Here is a 19,709-nt window from a genome sequence, read left to right on the forward strand (position 1 = left end):
TTTCTATCAATAATGAATTTATTTTTAGTAATTTAGTGTATCAGTATATGTTATTTATTGAATTTTAAAAATAGGAATAGGATTATTATAGGTTTCATACTTTCAAGCAAACACTTAAATATAATTTTCTATTTTAAAAAAAATTATTTATTTATTACAAATATTCTTGTAAACAAATTATTAACAATTTACCAGCTATTTTTCTATTGTATTTGAATACAATTTTTACATAATTGTTAGTTACGAGTACAATACAGTAAAATAGTAATAATTAGTAAATATAGTATTGTAAAAGATAACTACAATAAATTATTTTGGTGAAAACGCTTATAATTGTTGCCTCCAAATAAATATTGATTTTCAAAGCAACATACTTACCATACAGAGTTAATCAACATCTAAAATCATCAAATAACTAATTGCACTAAGTATCCTTTTTATAGATGTTGAATAGGTATCTCATCAGGAGAGAGGGTTTTTAAGTTTTTACATATACTTTTTGGCAATATGCAGCTTAACAGGAGTAAATTATCTGGACAACTTATTCAGAACAGTATTCTTAAAAAAAAAAAAGCATTTGGTATATTACAGCATGTCTTAAAGATTAAAGAAAATTCGGCCTATATTTCATATATTGCATTATTTATTCATTCGTTCATTTCTCAAGTTGAAATATTTTGTCACACAAAAATAAAAGTTTTTAATAAAAATTAAAAATGATAGAAATTGTTTCATAACGTGTTAGTTATTGAATTAAAATTTTTTTAATTTGTTTGGCTGTTTTAAGTGTGTCTAAATTTAAATAATTTACCCCTGGGGATCCACAATACTCATGTGGGAGATCCAAGGCAGCCTTAACACCTAACATAAGTCAATATGTCACATGAGTACATTATTACAATATTTTTGGATTATTATTTTTTTTTTTCATATAAAATTATAAAATATATCTTATATTGTAAGAGATAAACCTATCTTATCTTTATTATACCGATGACAGTGTGGAACTCGATACAATTAAGTATCTAATATTCTAAACCTAAAAATTGTATTATTAATATTTATTTATCAGTTTTTCTTGTTCATACGATTGTACAGCACTTTAGTCGGCAGCCTAAAATTGGTAGGGGTTCCTCGATTTCTAAAAAATTTTCATCGGGGGTCCGTGTTCTATAAAAGGTTAAGAACCGCTGGTATAATTTAATAGTCATACCATTACTTGGAAGATATATAAAAAAAAAATAAACTTTTAAACACACATTTTATTTATTATATTTAATTGCTTTTGAAAAATTAATCAAAAAATTAAAATTAAATATTGTATAGGTAATATGTGAAAAATGCACTTCAAATACAAATATAATAAAATATCCACTTTTATGGAAAAAAAGATTTAAACTTGCAAACTATGCTAAATAAAAAATATTGCCTTTGACTCCTAGTATTTTACAACAAATGTATATATAACTTGGCTATGTAGTATGTTTATCGATAATATTTGTATAAAATTATAAAGGGATGCCTCATTTTTGACCAAATAAGTTGCTGGATGGAAAATGTATACTATAAAAGTGGAAGGATTCCATCCCACCATATCCCCCCCCCCTCTCACTTCAACCACTGCTAACAGGTATATAATAATTCGATACACTTAACAAATGATAATTGTCAAAAGGTACTGTTTAAATTGCTAAATCACAATTTAAATTACATTTTTTATAATATGCAAGAATATTTAAGAATATTTTCTCGCAAATGAAAACTCATTCAATCATAATAATATGCTAAAAAATTAAAAAGAATACAAATCTGATAATTACAGACAGACCTTATGCTCAGTACACGATTTAGGATATATAATTATACTGGTACCTACTTCCTATAAGATCTAAGGGCTATGTAATTATATTAAAATATTTAATGTTTAAAGTTGATAACGTATCAAATTAATTTGTTGTGCGGATAACGTAGGGCACATGCGCAAAACTAGATGCTGATCTCTGGGCTCTGATGCTAGACACTGACAGGCATTAAGTACAAAAGTCATGAGTTTATGACATTGTGTCAATCTGTAGTATTGTGTGAACGAGGCTTAACATACATTTTTTAATATTATTAACGTTTTACCTCCACGGCCATGGCACACTACTAGTTACGACACATATAAATAATGATAATAATATTGTTATGATTATACTCGTAATATTTTATCAATATTATTATTGTTGTTATGAATTATGATGATAATATAATACTCGTAATACTTTTTACTTTATCAATAAATAATGTATTTATGTCATAATATCAATGACAACGATTTATATTAATTATATTGTAATTTAAACGTCCGTCAATGGTAATCGTCTTTTGTTTAGGATTGTTTTTGAGTTTTGACATAATACTCGATTAAAGTACTTTCTTTTCATCTCGTTTTAATCATTATATTTACCAGTCTACTAGGAAAAATTTTGAACTGTATATTTTCATACTGTAATGTTTACAAAAAACGAAAGGTGTTTTATGTAGAATTGTGTTATGTTCAGTGATCGACGTTTTAATGTTCGGAATATTTGCATAGAAACTATACATACTATGGCGTTCGCCCTGAGTTCAAAATATTTTCATTAATACATACCTTTACCCATGGTATCTCAGATGCAACGAGCATTTGCTCAAAAACTCACCAACAGCAAGTATGTACCCATATAGTATTAAGTTTGTATTTGAAACACGTTAAAAATACATTTGGTTTTAATTTTTAGTGTCAATTCTCCTCCAAAATCGTCAGAAGATTCAGCATCATCTTTTAACACTAATATTATTCCAACAAACAATGATCAAAATATTTCTACTAGAGTAGACGCTATCATACCTACAATTGTGGAGCCTGTGGATTATGAAAACTATAATCACCAAAATCATACTTGTGGTGGCAGTAACAGTATTGAGAATGATGATCCTTTAATGGAATTCCCTGATGGTTCAGACGATGTAGACGTTTATGTTTTGGCTCGTAAAGTGCGTTCACTGATACCTGCAGGTCCAGAAGAAGATATGTATGTGTATTGAAATCATATTTAATTTTTCAAACAATTACTTTTCATTATTTTTTTAATATTGTGTTATCTTGTTTTGTCAAATATAGCACCAAACTAGCACCACATGTACGTGATTTTGTTAGAGCTTACAGCCGAGATTGGCTTGTTGTTGATTATGTTTATAGACAAACAAATACCGTTGAAGATGATAGATCAAGTTTATTAGCGTATGAAGATTCTTGGATACCTTCATCCCGAAGCAGTACTTATAGTAGGACTTCAACAAATTCTGCATCTCAACGTACTCAACAACGTCAAACTTATAAAAATGATCATCATAATTATGTAAAATAAAATAATAACTAATTTTTTACTTATAGCTTAATGCTGGACATTTTTTAATTATTTGTAGCCACAACAGCCTAAAGACTTAATAAAACTCAGTAGTAAAAATTCAAGTTCTACAAGCAATAGTTCAAGTACTGAAAATACATTGGTATCTAATATTAGTGGTGGTCCATCATCGGCTACAGATTTGATTAACACAGCTAATGATCCATTAATTGGAACTGTATTGCAGAGATTACCCATTGATACACTAGATAGGTTAAATGCAGTGGCACGACAAGAAAATAGACAAGTATTTATAGTTTTATCTCAAGTATAAAATTTATGTTTGTTTGAACAGTAGATTTTAGATCAATTTTAAGTAGATGTAGTTTACAAAAATAAAGAGTATTTTATCAAACTAATCATAAGCTTACCCTATAATTAATGATCTATTTAATAAATAACATTAAAGCCATCAATGGTGTTGGTGAATTAATTCTCTTACAGGTTTATTAATTCTTAATCAAATTCGCTTATATTAAACTATTACAAACCATTTATGAAATAATAACTTAGTAGCCAATTTGAATTATGGTTTATAAGCGTATTTTTAGAAGCGATTCGAGAACATTTATCATTTGGATTGCTTTTATTCTTTCTGGCATTTATATTTATGTATTTAAATTATAGTTTTATCACTTGACTTAATATTGTAACAAAAGCAATGTAAATAATAAAGTTGTGCTAAACAGTAGGGCGCAAATCAGTTAAACCTACAATTCCTAGTTTAAGTTTCTTGTGCTAGAGTAGTGAGATGAAAAGCATAGGTGCAACTAGGGTTAACGTTCTGGGGTGCTATATGACTTACAACAATTTGTTTTATTTTATGTTTATGACACTATCGTGAGCAATGTACGCGACTCATAAAAATGGTATACTCTACTCAACATTTTATACTCCAACCATGAGTATCATAATAGTTCCTCAAAAATGTATTACTATTATAACTAATTTTTTTTACCTGTAATATGAAAGTAAGAAAAAAGAGAACAAGTTAACTTTATAATAACATTTTAATATATTAGCAGTATTTTTCTATCGTTAGCACTTGCAAACTTATTTAAAATTTTGTCACTGTTATTATTGTCTGAAATAACTCTCTCAATATGAATAATTGATAAATTTTTAAACCTTTCTTGAATCATTGTTGACCGTAACCATGTTTTGACTCTCTTTATCGCAGAAAATGACCTTTCACAAATATTGCACTACTTATTGGCAAAGAAATGCAACACCCTCATTTATTATACTAGTATTATATTTATGTACTGTATATATTTTTTTTTCCAAGAGAAAAAATACGATTTGACATGTATTATTTTAAATCAGTAAAAGATGTTTTATTTTTTTTTTTTTCGTCGACTGTATTACAATAGAAATAAGATGTTTTTTTTTTTTTTTTTGGGGGGGGGGGGGCTAAATCTTAGCCAGGAAGGGCTAAGCCCACACCCCCTTGTTGCACCACTGATGAAAAGTAACATATTTTATGACAAAGTTTTAAAAATATTTTATTTATTTGTATTTATTCAACTTGACCATGCACTCATTAATTAGCATTCAAATTCATTAAAAAATATAAAACTTAAAGTTACTTAAAGTTAAACTTTTAAGTTCAAAAGGATCATATTATTTCCTTAATAGAATTTTAGGTTTTCAAACTCATGTTTGTAGAATACTGACTACAGATTATGATAATATATTATTTCTGTAATATAACATGTATGGCAGTAATTTTGCCATATAAAATAAATTACTAATACATATCATTAAATTATATGATTGATTAAATTTAAATATTTCTCAATGTTAATTTTAATATGTATTTAATTAGCTTTCATAAAAATATTTGTTTTGCATACAAAAAAATGCCTTCAGTAAGCACATGATAAATTTACCATCGTAGGTAATTCACTTGGTAAATATTGATTTTACTATATGCCATTTACCAATTTCGTTTTTATTAAATTAATTGTTTTGATGATTGTTACTATTCGTAAGTTATATAACATATTAACTATAAAAATGTATTAGATATTGTTCTCATTAGTACCATTTCACCTGTGTTTATATAATTGGAAAAAGTTAACCAGTCTCTACAACTAAAAATACTTTCGTATAATGTAAATAATTGGGAATTATTTTTATTTAACCAAATATTTATAAAAAGGAAATCATAAAAATAATAAATATTGTTTTATTTTAGAACCGTTTATTTGGCTCATATTTACCTGTTAAGACACGGCAAAAATGCAATAATTATATTGAATACCCGATTAAACCACCTGTACCACGTGAAATTGTTTCTAACCGTCGAATTTTAGTTAAATGTCTACAACTTGAGTAATAATTTATCCTTATCAATATTTTTAGTTAATTATTTTAAATATATTTTAATGTTTTTCTTTTGCAAAAAAAAATTAAGGTGCTCTTTGGAAATAGAAACTGAACCTATATATGCTCATATGTCATTGTATGATGTTCGACGCCGGAAAAAAATGTCAGAAAACTTTTATTTTGATTTTAACTCGTGCACTACTGCTGGTAATGAAATTGATACAACTACACGTAGTCGTACTTGTGTACTTGATATAGATGGTACAGGATCAACTTCTGGAGATGATTTATTTTTAGTCATTAGGCTAGAGAAACCGTTACGTGGCGATTCTGATTCTGTCATTTCTACTTCAGATACATCAGCATTTTCTAACAATGATAAAGTAGATATAATTAGTAATAAATACTAAGCTTAATATATTAATATATTTAAATGATTTAGATGGATATGAAATCAAGTAGTAAATCATCCCAACACCATCATGTGAAGTATCGAATGCCATATGCTTGGACTGCTGTGCATTTGGCAGATGTGATTTGCTGTTCTGGTGGTTCAGACAGTCTTGATCGTAATAGTACAGGGAGTGGATCAAATAGTTTAGGTAAAACAAGTGTAGATTTATTGATACAATTAAAAATTAATTAATTTGTTATTATTTGTATTATTTAAATAACTTATTTAATATTTTAAATAAATTATATGAAGATGGTAGGTTTGGACTTAGTGAATTTGATCGATTTCGTAAAAAATGGACTGCAGCTGGTGGAAGTAGTATGGATTCTAATACGGCTGTTCGTAGAGGATCACTAGACCGTAGAACTAGTTATTCAACAGCAGCTAATAGCAGTGGAACTCTGAGTGCATCTAATACTGCAGATAATCGATACAGTTGGTCTTCTGATGAATTTTCTACTGATGTATTCCGTCCAGTTACCCTCACTGTTAATGGATTTTTTAAACAAGTATTTAATTTTTAATTTTCTACTTGCGTAATTTACTATTTTATTCTATATCCATCAAATTTTATTTTTTATTTATCCTGTAAAGATAAATAGATTTAAACACAATATTAGTAAATATTATGACTATAGTACAATACTTAATAGTTTTAATATTTGAAAATATAATTTTATTGATTTTATTTTGCTGAACATTAATTTATTAAACAATTCTATAATGTCTTCCAGAAATCGTATTACCTATTTATTATAAATATGCAGTTTTCTGTAAATCTTTTATGTTTTTTTACTGTTTTATGTGAAATTTTGCAGGAAACCGATAAACTAAAAGATGATGATTTGTATAAATTGCTTCAAGAATTAAAAAAACCTTCAAGTTGCCCATCAAAAAAATTAAAAAATGTTAATGGCTCTTTGAAACTAGACATATCTCCTTGTCCAACTGATGAAGTTAAACAGTGTTTGACTGCAGACCTAATACCATTATTATCATATGATATAGCAGGCAAGATATTTTTATATTATTGATTTATGACTAAAATGTTTAAAAATAATTACTGTTATTATTGCAGCTGAGGATAAAATTAGACCAATTAGAGAAGTATTGGAGTTTCCATTAGCAAGCTGCCGTGTTTCAAACCCTCACTATGTTTATCGTAATTTGCTTTATGTTTACCCTAAAGAATTAAACTTTGCAGGAAGAACAGGTATTATATGATGTTTTTATTTAACTGAAACAAATATTTTGAAGTTTTTAATCTGTATTTGAGAGAATTGATGCAAAATTAATATAAAATTGAATGAAACACTTTTAAGGTTCTGCTAGAAATATTGCTGTTAAAGTTCAATTAATGTGTGGTGAAAGACAACCACAGGATGCAGCATATGCTATATTTGGAAAATCTTCAAGTCCTCGTTATGTATGTGAAGCATATACAGCAGTTAGCTATCATCAACGCTGTCCATCATTTTATGATGAAATTAAGATAAAATTACCAGCTGATTTAGATGACCGCCATCATTTATTATTTACATTTTATCATGTAAGCTGCCGTCGTCGTGGAACTCTTGTTGGTGCTCAAGATAATCATCAACATAGACCACAAGTTGCACCAGAAACACCAATTGGATATACAGTATACATTTTATTATTTTATTTAAAAAAATATTGTTTTATATTTTTATTATAATTATATGCCATTATGATGTATTAAGAGGACTTTACATTTGCATATGTTGTTTCTCTTTTACTAATGTACAACATACCAAATTTTACCTTCAGGATAATCTATTTAACTGTTATATTTAAAATTGGAGTGAATTGACCTATTTTTACAATTTTTAAGATATGATCATTATTTAGGTTGATTTGGAAGTTTTAATTTACAAAAAATGTAGTTGAAAAATGCTTATAACTTGCTTTGTAATTAAAATATCATTAAAAACCTCTAAAGAGGCTCTAGATCAGCGGTCCTTAACCTGTGGTCCGCGGCCCCCTGGGGGTCCGCAATACTCATGTCGGGGGTCCACGGCAGCCTTACCACCTAACATAAGTTAATACGTTACATAAGTGCATTATTACAATATTTTTGGATTATTATTTTTGTTTCATATAAAATTATAATCTTATATAAATGTGTATATTTTGTTATGTCTACTTCTATAATTGGTTATATAAAATAGTTATTATAATTTTGGTTATGATAACTTGATATGTTTTGTAAAAAAAGGTATTCGACAAAAAATTGGTAGGGGGGGGGGGGTCCGCGATTTATAAAAATATTTCATCGGAGCTCCGTGTTCTACGAAAGTTTAAGAACCGCTGCTCTAGATAATAGTCTTTCGTTGAAATTGTGTAATGTATAAATTCACTGTAATTTTAAATATAAAAGTAAATTAGATTGTGAATGTAAAATTTGGCACGAGGTACATTTTTATGGTGGAGACCATACATGCAGGTGTGGTGTCCTTACAATATGAATGTTCTTATACTGTTCAGTGTTTTTTATCTGTACTTTTAAACTTATATTTTTTTTAATTTCTCTTTTAAGATATTTATGTAAATAAATCAGTTACATTTTTAATATTGAACTTTTTAAGTTAGGCAAAAGCAACAATTTTAAATTTTGAGTTTACGTTAACCAAACATATACTCAAAATTATAATTATTATGGTTCTTTTATAGGCTAACATTTAGAAAAAAGTTATCGGTTGATATTAACATGCTGTGACACCCTTTATAAGTATAAGTTTATAACACTGTTTTTTTTAAAACTTTTTTAGTGGTTACCTTTATTAAAAGACAGATGCTTAAGTTCTGGAGAAATATGTTTACCTGTTGCATTAGAACCACCACCACCTGCAAATTATTCTTATATTACACCTGATGTGGCATTACCTGGCATTGAATGGGTAGAAAATCATAAGGGCTTATTTACAGTACTTTTGGAGCCAGTGTCGTCTATTCATCCTAGGGTATAATTTAATATAATACAATGTGATGTATATACAATTTATTTTTTATAAATATTATGTATCTTGCTATTAGTATATACAATTTTTATGAATTATTTAATAATTATGGTACATATTTTTAGGATATTCATTTGAATAATTTTTTTAATTACTGTTCTGTATTGGAACGTAATCCATTACCTAGACGAGTTGCTGAATCAAATATTGAAGCTGAACTGAAACATAGGTAAAATAAAATGTTAAAATTATAATTTTTCTAATAAATGTGTCTATCCTTGGAAGTGGCGAATCTCTCTACTGTTATACAGTCATTGATTATCTCCCCTCATACTTGATGCCTTCAAACGCCAAGTTTTTAAAAACATTCTCAGCCTCATCTTAGAGTCAATATTTCTAAACTATTGGCTTCCAACATTTTGTTTGACCGTCCATAAGCAAAGACTGATATGGATGATCTTGTTCATGTTTTCAATGCCAAAAAATCAGTATATCTCTATTTTTTTATTGATTTTTGTAGTTTGGTAATCTTACTGTTCCACCAGTCCGCTTCAGTTATTAGGACATTAACTAAGTCAGTTATATCTGATGGTCAATAGATTTTTAATATTAATTAACCGCCATGTATACCAGATAGCTGGAAGGTACTCTCCAAAAAGACATTTTCTTTGATACTATCACTAAACTATTTGTATTGAGATTAGACACTTTGATATTTTGTTATAAATCATCATGGGATCAAGTATGACAATTTTAATCTCAACCTTTCCAGTTAGTGGGGAAACTGTTCATAATGTATTTGTCTAGAAAAACTATTTATTATTCCCAGTCAAATGATCTAATTGAACTTTGGCACTGCTGCTTTCATAAAACTCCCATTATGTGTTATGAACATACTTCTAGGTCAGACACACATCCATTAGTCCTACTTGTTAGCTCAATGGAAATCAGATTTCAAATCTTCAGCTGTAGAACTTGTTTACAGAGACAAACTACTAGTTTCTTATTAGTTTGGTTTCTACTAACAGTCACCCTTGAATCCTTAAACTCCATGGCCAATCTCTAAAGCTTAATGTCCAAATTAGGCCCATTTCCGAATCGCAAATATTCTACTGCCAATATAAGTGTTCACCACATTAATCAGGCTGTCAGTTTTGTTCTATCTTGTGCAATGTGTTCTACATTTAGAGCTGTTATGTTATTGTTAAATGTACTTATTTATTTGGTTGTTCTGTGCATTCCTTTCTGGTTAGGTTAGGTTAGGTAACTACACAATACCATTGATGCTTATTTTTATTTTCCATAAGTTAGGTTATAGTTAGGTTTAGTTTACCAAAAGTTTGTTGAATAAGTATTTACATTCAAGTTTAAAAATATTATATTTATTTTTTATTTATGATTTATGATACTTAAATATGCTTTTAATTATTAAAAAACTTTAATAATTTTGTAGAATTTCAAATTTGGTTCGTTGTCAAATTGATCCACTTATAGAGTTTGTACCAGTAGTACTCGATAAATTGCTCTCGTTATTAGTAGAGTCACCTGTTACTCAGCATCAACAACCCATGAATTTGGGACAAATAATATTTCGCACTCTATCTGATTTGGTGTCAATGACAATGGTAAAATGAAACTGAACAATTTTGTTTTTTTTTTTTATATACATTATTAAACACATTTTTTGAAAGCAGAGCCATTCTCAAGGTCAGCAAATATTATCTTCCTATGTGCGTTATCAATGTTGCTGCTGTAATGTAGCTGCTGCAGCAGTAGCAAATGCTAAAAATAATACAAGTGAAAGCGAAAATGAGGTTTTTTCTGATGGACAAGAGTATTCAGAAAGACTAGATAAATATTTTCGTTTAAGGTATTATTGTTGTTAAATAAAAAATAAGTAAAATTTAAAAAATGTTCCTAAATAATAGTATTTTTCCACAGAAGTAACAGTGATCCTGACACAACAAAAAAACCTTGTTCTTCACCACTTTTGGATGGTAATACCTTTGCTGCATTTAAAAATAGTGGGTTGGACAGGGCATGCAGTATGAAAACTGGTATGTATAAATCATTTATCGCAATTGTTTGTGTGACTCAATAATTTATTTAAAACTCAAACTATTATTTGCCTAAATAGGCTGTTAACTTTTTTAAAATAAAATTTAATAGCACCAAGTAAAATTTTAAATTTTGGTTTGAATTATATTTAAGGTCGTTGTCAAGGGAGTATTCCACCATCACAATTCGAAGAGCAACAACATCAGATATTCTGTTCTGATCAAAAGAGGTTGACTTCTATCAAAAGTGTACACGAAGAATTAGCATTACAATGGGTGGTGGCGACTAGTACAGTACGCCGAGACGCTGCAGCTAACAATTCAAGGCAAACTATTTAAAATTGTAATGTTATTTTTAAATATAAATAAATATTTTTTTTTTAGATTTTTTTTTGATGTTATCATCAAAAGCATGGCTGTTTCATTAGCAATGGTGCCTGGAGGATTAGATGGTGATCGTAAAAATCGTTTTAGTGACCAATTTTTTGACGATATTTCCACATTATGTACGAGTTTTGCTCTAGATATTGTATCCAATTACGAGAAAGACCCCAAGGTATAATCATAAAGCATATAAGTATGTATATTACTTTTACTTTTGTACAGTGAAAATTATCCAAGTAGGTCTTATCATCTAAATATAATATAATAAATTATAATTTCCTTATAATCAAATTATGACTATAACAAATAGAATAGTAAATTCTACCAAAAAAGTAACTTTCAAACTTTCTTAATGTTAAAGCTTAAAATAAACACAATCAGTTAAAATTTGTATTAAATTAAAAACATTATTTAGAATTATTATAAATGAGAATACAATAATTGCATATTGTTGAGGGTTGGCTGTTAAACGTACAATATTTAATAAATATTTATTACTTTTATTTTTGAGGGTAATAGTTGATATTTAATATTTCTGAAAAATATAACAAATTTTATTTCTAGCAGGTGAACATAATCAATTGCAATTTAGGGTGGTTTTTGCATGATTTGCTATCTTTAGCTGACAGAGGATTTGTATTTGGTCTGATAAATACATATGTGAAAACATTATTTTCAAAACAGCAAAGTCTTCTTATCCAACTGCCACATCATGAAAACTATTCCACTTTGTCTAGTCTAAAAGTAATTGTATTTAATAAATATATATGTATGCTCAATTATAATGTTTGTTTGTTTATAATTTTATTAAATTTTTTAATGATATTTTTTCAGTTGGACTTTTTGAAAATCGTTAGTAGTCATGAACATTATGTGCCATTGAATTTGATTAGTAATAATTTTCATAATTTGTCACCCACTTTCTCTGTGGCATCTACGATTTCAAGTCAGTCTTTGTCAATGGCCAGTAATACAATAACAACCGTCACAGAATCTACAGTAAAGGAATACTCCGAATTATCATTAGGCTTTCGACGTCATCATTATTTGGTTGGCCTAGTGTTATCAGAGTTTGTTACAGTGTTACAATGCTCTAAAAGGTAAATATCTATATTATATTATTGTAACTTGACTACAAAATTTTAATGATGAACAATTATAATCTTTTTTAAGTGATTTAAAAGTCAAAGAAAAGGTGGTTGATTTATTATTGGGCCTCATGTCATCTCATGATACTCGTTATCAACAAGATAGGTGGTCGTCTAGACGCAAAGCATCAGCAAGAGTTGCTCTCATGTATCTGCCATTATTAACAGCTGTAACCACAGATTCATCATTTCTAAATTTATTACAATTAGATTTTGAAAACAGCAATGATGTGGTTAAAAATAAAATTCTCAATAGTGAAAATGAAAGCGACTTTGATTTATATTATGTTGATGGTTTTAAAAGTAATAATTAAAAATAAAATTTAAGTTCTATTCTCATGAACAATAATTATACTGCTAATTAATTGCAGCTCCTGAAAAAAGTACCGATGAAAATGTGAATGCCATTTCAGCATCATCATTAATGGGTGTAAAAAATACCACAGCGTCTTGGTACAGACAAACAAATAAAAATAATTGCCGTAAACCCAAGTTGAACGCAGTTATATCTACCAAAGTTCTAGCTTGCATATTATGGATTTTGAAAAATCTAGACAATGACATAATGCAAGTGTGGTTAGCAGAGTCATCTCATCAAAGAGCTCAAAATACATTGTCGATATTGACATTGTGTATTAACCGTTTCTACAATAATTCTAACAATTACAAAAAGGTTTTGATTAATATTATTTGCGTTTCTCATATATTTAAGACCTTAATAGTCAATACATTGTATAACAAATTTTTACTTAATTTCAGGGTAACCACAAATGTGTGTATTGTAATTCTCAGCCTTCATTTACATCAACTACTAACTCTGCCCAACCAGCCCCTAGTGAGACGTATAATAGTAATGATAGTAGTAATAACATGTCAACAACAGCTTCAACCACATCGTTATCGTCTACATCACAATTGTCAACTACTGATGATGTGAAATCGAGGCTCGAAGATGTAATATTAGGCCAAGGATCAGCTAGATCAGAGTTAATGCGTAGAAAAGGTAACAAATTAATTTTAAATTTCTAAATTTTTAAGTATTCAATGTGAATTGTTTTGGATTACATATTCAATTTTAAAATTGTTATTTGTTATCATCATTTTATTTTTAGCTGGACTTGATGCTGGTAATGGTACTACTGGTACTGCTAGTAAAGTGAGATGGAGGAAAGACCATGTATTAACATATAATAGGCCTTCATCATTGCAATCTTGTTCCTGTAATATCGATTGTCAACAACAACTCGATAAGATATTTGGCACCAATCAAGATCAACCTGATATAGAATTAGATTTGATTAACGAAATTGGTTTTATAATACTTGACACCATAGAACAAATCATTCAGGTCTCTTATTTTCATAAAATTATGCTCAAACAAATCTATGAATTTATGTTTAACAGTCATAATTGGGTTTTAGGTGGCTTCTTTGCCTCCTGGCTTAAAAAATTCAAATTCTGTCCATTGGTCGATACATCGTATTTTCAAACTGCTTCTTCGAGCCATGTCTACTATCACTGCTACTACTAATAATCAACAATACACTAGTGGTAGTTCTACTAGTTCAACATCAACAACAGCTGCATTACAATGCATGTTTGGTACACAGAGATCAATGGTTGCCAAGTTTCCAGAACTTTTATTTGGAGATGGCCGAGATGAAAGAGATTTGGATGTCAATGACGACGATAAAGAAATAGAAAACTACCACTTTGCCACCAGCAGTCCATCATCTAATCGTTGTGCTAATCTTATATTGATGTTATTACGTCATTGTGCTATAAAATCAAGTTCAATAGGAGTCCGAGCACAAGCAGCTGCATCTTTATATTCGTTGATGCGTCAAAACTTTGACATTGAAAATGTATGTGCATTAATGATATTGAAATTCTGAATGGTGTTTGGGAATAACATTAAACAACTTTAATTTTACTTAAACAGCTATTGACATAACCATATTAATAGTTATTTTACAAACAATACTCTTTAAAATGGAACATTCTACAATATAGATTTTATATCAAGTATAATATGTATACATTATATTTTTTTTTTAAGAATTTTGCTCGTGTGAAGATGCAAATAACTGTGGCGTTAAGCACATTAATAGGAGGAGCTGGAGCTTCATCAACAGCTGCATCTGAAAGCAGGAAAGAAGGGTTGTGTTTCAATGAAGAATATTTGAGACGGGTGTTGAAGACAATACTTTTGTATGCTGAACGGGATTCTGTTGAATTGCAAAACACCACATTTCCCGACCAGGTGAACCTAACAATAATAATAAAACTTATTGGGGTATAAAAAGCACAAATGTACCAACATTTTTTCATACTGATTTTAAAACTTGATTTTAAAATAAAAATATATAACTGTAGCTTGTGCCATACCTTGAGACCAGTGGTCCTAACTATACATTCTTGTCTATTAGGTAAAAGATCTGGTATTAAACTTGCATACAATACTTTCGGATACGGTCCAAATGAAAGCATATAGCCAAGATCCAGACATGTTAATGGATTTGATGTACCGTGTAGCTAAGGGGTATCAGCAGACTTCATCACCGGATCTCCGGCTTGCATGGCTAGAAAACATGGCTCGAAAACATAATCAGGTTTGACAATTATATTTTAATTTTTGAATTTATATTTTTAAAAGGAATGATGATAAATAAATATTATAATCATGTAATAAATGATAAGTATTTCTATACAATAAACAAAAATAATTGTTTTACTGTAGAGAAACAATTTTACCGAAGCAGCTATGTGTTTAATTCATGGCGCTGCATTAGTCATTGAGTATCTGACTACGACAGAGAACCTTGATTTAATTGGATGTAGAGGGGCCACATGTCTAGAGTGTGTATCACCAAATGTATTGGAAGAATGTGCGGTATCGGATGACGTTATGGTTGTCAGTCAAGCGGCTGATCAAGTTTGTTTGGGCGACGAATTCACTGAAATTGGACTTGTGTCGTTGTTGGATAGAGCAGCAGAATTATTCCAAAAGGTTAAAATATTGTTTTGTTTTACTATACAGAAAAACATATAATTTATAACCAAATTATAATTGTAGGCCGGCATGTTTGAAGTCATGAGTCAAGTGTACAACAAAGTAGCAATACCTCTAATCGAAAAGACTAATGACTACAAAAAACTATCGGATACATATTTGTACGTATATTCACTACTCATAAAAGTATAAGACAAAGACAAAATATATTTATTAATAATCTTATGAATTATTGAAATAGGAAATTACACGATGCGTATGGTAAATTAGAAAAGTTACAAGGTCGTCGGGTATTTGGGACTTATTTCCGTGTTGGATTTTATGGTGCCAAGTTTTTTGGTTCTGATGGGTTGGATGGTGAGGAATTTGTCTATAAAGAACCTACACTCACAAAACTTTCAGAGATATTTGGACGCTTGCAGGTAAACTATACGTTTCAAGAGAAATCAGTAAGTGTATGAAATTTAGATTGATCCATGTTTGTATTTAAAATATAGAATTTTTATTCTGAACGATTTGGTGAAGATTGTGTAACTATTATCAAAGATTCCAACACAGTAGATGTGAGTGTACTAGATCCAAGGAAAGCATACATACAAATCACATACGTAGAACCGTATTTTGATGCGTATGAACGGCGTATGCGTGCCACACATTTCCAAAGAAATTTTAACTTGAGTAATTATTTTTGATTCAATGAGCAATATTACTGTATTGTAAACCTAGGTATTTTTAATTTTTAAACTTTTTTTCAGAACGCTTTGTATTTTTCACACCATTTACTCCAGATGGTCGAGCACATGGACAACTAAATCAACAGTACAAGCGTAAAACTATTTTGACTGTAGCCCATCATTTTCCCTATTTGAAAACCCGAATTCGTGTACAAAGTCGCCAAACCATTGTTATGGGACCCATAGAGGTAGCTTTAGAAGACCTAAAAAAGAAAACTGATGAATTAGCACGTAGTGTCCGTCAGCATCCGGCTGATCCAAAAATGTTACAAATGGTTCTCCAAGGGTGTATAGGTAATTAATAAATTAACTTTATTCAGATAGGTTGCATGTTTTTCGGTTAGTATTAATTGTTCTTAATTTTAATCAGGCACTACAGTAAATCGAGGGCCTATGGAAATGGCTACAGTGTTTTTAGCTCCACCACGATCTGATAAAAATACCAATGATAGAAGTCCAGAAGTCCCAGATGAATGTTCTGTGCAACCGCCACCACCACGATTACAAAACAAATTACGACTTTGTTTTAAAGATTTTTCCAAAAAGTAATTACATTTTTTATGTAGTATTGATTAGGGATTTTGTTGTAGCCTCGTGCCATTATATTTAATTATGGTGATTTATGTGCATTATTTATTTATGTAGATGTGCTGATGCTTTAGCAAAAAACAAAACTCTTATTGGTCCTGATCAACGAGATTATCAACGTGAACTTGAACGTAATTACCGACGATTTACGGATCAGTTAGCCCCACTTTTGATAGCTGCTACTTCGTCTCATTTTGGTAATGGTGATGCAGGCTTCAATAATTCAACCAACACCCATGGTCCTTATGGCCCCCATCATAATGGTGTATGTAATATTCCTCAGACATATGACGATAATAATGATAACCAAGACGAAGAAGATGATACAACAATTACAAACATTAGCAATGAGATAAAAATGCCTAGCAATATTAATGGTGAATCAACGTTTACAATGTAAATTTTATTATAAACAACGTTGTGCATCTTTTAAAAACATAATTTTTGTGTCAACAAAAATAATCGAGTACTTATTTAATAATTTAGTTTTATTAATATAAGACTATCATAATAATAATAAACTTTTTTTAAAAAATAGGCATAATGAAAACCAAAGGAATTTTTTTACTTATTTATAGTGTGACTTTTTATAACTTTGAGTTAGAATATTTGTGTGATTTATTACTATTTAATATTTATTATTTAATATAAGTTATATATATTTTAATATTTATCTTAAAATGTTGTTTCTTTATTTCTTAGTTTTATTACACTCTTTAAATAATTAATGTCAATATTACAATAGATAGTTAAAAAACCTTTCCAGATGAGTGGTTGTATATTGAAATGCATAAATCTTATTAGCTTAACATAAGCGTAATAACTTAGTAGTCATAAAGATTCAGAATTTGAAATTCTACTAAGTGATAAGATAAAGGTTTATATTACTAACATGTATCACAACAAATTGTGTCTCGGCATCATCATCAAATTAATTGAAACATGATTTATAAAAATACTTTATACATGACTGTATAAGATAATATTTAAATGTTTAAATAGGACTTAATTTTATTTTTATTTTGCAATATGGGTATTTTTAGTAGAAATTATTGAATATGAATTAAATCTTGATTGACCTCAAAAATGGGATATTATTGACTTGTCATGGTTTAATAGAAGGATGATCATTTCGTATTATATTTTGTTTACCTCTATATTTTTTTGTCACCAAAATCAAAATGTTATTATATCAAATACTGAGTCAATCCCGTAATATATCAAAAATCGCTATGAAGTATGAGTAGGGTTCTAAATTGTTTTATTTTTATTTTTGGAACTATGATATGTTAGTACTATATGGTAGAATCTTATTGCCAACAATGGTTGTTACTTAGAGTTTGATGGTTACGTGTATTTTAGTTTTGAGTAAATTGTTATGGTGATATATACATTCATATATTCAATTATAAAAATGTCAAGGCCTAATAAAATCATAATTTTAGAAAATGGTAGATGATTCTAAAAATGTGAACTGTTGTAATTCATAATTGAAGCTGAATTAATTTTTGTTATTAAACTGTCATAGTTTCATGCCTTAATATTTTGTAATCTATAGAAAAAGCCCCTTTTTGTATGTAACCAAATATCTCGATTAATACTCAATAGATTGTTGTATACTTATATTTATTTATTTAATTTTATTAACTGGTACTTAGCCTTTTCGTAAATATAGTTGTTATACATGTAGTATTTAACATAAGAAAAATTAACAATACACTTAATTATGGTATAAATAGAAATAAGAAAAAAATATTGTAGATATAATAAATTAATGCTAATAAAAGTAATTAAAATAACAATAATAATAATAAATTAGTGAGCATAACTAATTCTTAATAGATAAGTAGGTGTAGCTGAGATATATCAGTATAATATAAATCGCTGCATTTTATTTTTGAATTGTTGGTTTAAGGTGAAGGGAAAGACGTCGATTTCTGTATGTATGTTATTTACTTTGTTTGAAATTTGATAAATGATATATCCTTGTATTCTATTAGTTTTTGAGGTAGGGATGTATTAGAGTTGTTGAAGTCTTGTGGATTTTGTGGGTATACGGAACTTGAATTGTTCTTAAGTAATAAGGCATCGATTTATCTATACAAAACTTAGTAAAACAATACTAGATTACTAATGGTTCTTTTGATTTTTTAAGATGTTAGAACAGTAATCTTAGTTTGATTGGTATCTGTATCAATTTATTTAAACCTCATTTGTCTATATAACTGGTCTTGTACTTTTCTATGTTTAAAGTACACAAGGTTCCATACAATATTAGCACTTTCTAAGTGTAACCTTATTAAAGAAGTATATAAGGCCATTGCTGTAGAATTTAAATATTTAGAATAATTTTTTACAAACCTGAGCATTTGTTGGCCTCGTTTGTGATATAACAATGTGTTCTTTAAAATATAGATTACAATCTAAAGTGACGCATAGATATTTTATTGATAATGTTTCTATAATTGAGTGCCATCAATATTATAGTTGAAATGAAAATAATGACTTTCTTTTGAAGCTGATTCTTTTTGTACTTTGTGGAATTTAATTTCATACTGTTAATTTTGTACCAATTAGAAAGAAAATTAAAG

At 28.7% G+C, this 19,709-nt stretch overlaps 1 protein-coding gene across 2 annotated transcripts; it reads left to right on the forward strand.

The window, feature by feature from the left end:
* The first annotated feature begins 2,279 nt into the window (after nucleotides 1–2,279).
* On the forward strand, nucleotides 2,280–17,737 carry LOC111030807 (dedicator of cytokinesis protein 7). Of its 2 annotated transcripts, none has more exons than XM_022310491.1 (34): nucleotides 2,280–2,693; nucleotides 2,763–3,056; nucleotides 3,146–3,383; nucleotides 3,451–3,678; nucleotides 5,632–5,768; nucleotides 5,851–6,145; nucleotides 6,205–6,364; nucleotides 6,469–6,725; nucleotides 7,035–7,227; nucleotides 7,295–7,429; nucleotides 7,539–7,858; nucleotides 9,006–9,197; nucleotides 9,320–9,423; nucleotides 10,648–10,819; nucleotides 10,889–11,064; nucleotides 11,136–11,251; nucleotides 11,406–11,577; nucleotides 11,636–11,807; nucleotides 12,200–12,379; nucleotides 12,470–12,735; nucleotides 12,809–13,086; nucleotides 13,155–13,456; nucleotides 13,543–13,786; nucleotides 13,896–14,131; nucleotides 14,205–14,648; nucleotides 14,843–15,046; nucleotides 15,213–15,395; nucleotides 15,524–15,793; nucleotides 15,860–15,957; nucleotides 16,038–16,218; nucleotides 16,294–16,474; nucleotides 16,552–16,824; nucleotides 16,901–17,075; nucleotides 17,176–17,737. In XM_022310491.1, exons 1-34 carry the CDS (start codon nucleotides 2,644–2,646, stop codon nucleotides 17,516–17,518), a joined length of 7,269 nt encoding a protein of 2,422 aa, XP_022166183.1. In that variant the 5' UTR covers nucleotides 2,280–2,643; the 3' UTR covers nucleotides 17,519–17,737. The 2 variants fall into 2 exon arrangements, with proteins under 2 accessions (XP_022166183.1, XP_022166184.1); XM_022310492.1 differs by having other exon boundaries at nucleotides 12,203–12,379.
* Nucleotides 17,738–19,709: the final 1,972 nt, after the last annotated feature.

Source organism: Myzus persicae, unplaced genomic scaffold (assembly GCF_001856785.1).
Source record: "Myzus persicae strain clone G006 unplaced genomic scaffold, MPER_G0061.0, whole genome shotgun sequence".
Classification (NCBI taxonomy): Eukaryota; Metazoa; Arthropoda; class Insecta; order Hemiptera; family Aphididae; genus Myzus; species Myzus persicae.

What these genes read in the sequence shown, in the direction of transcription:
- LOC111030807 (XM_022310491.1), top strand. Translation starts at nt 2,644, where the DNA reads ATGGTATCTCAGATGCAACGAGCATTTGCTCAAAAACTCACCAACAGC. An exon ending in CAGCAGAATTATTCCAAAAG is followed by an intron (nt 15,794 to 15,859) that starts GTTAAAATATTG and finishes TTATAATTGTAG; the next exon opens with GCCGGCATGTTTGAAGTCAT. An exon ending in CCAAAGAAATTTTAACTTGA is followed by an intron (nt 16,475 to 16,551) that starts GTAATTATTTTT and finishes ACTTTTTTTCAG; the next exon opens with AACGCTTTGTATTTTTCACA.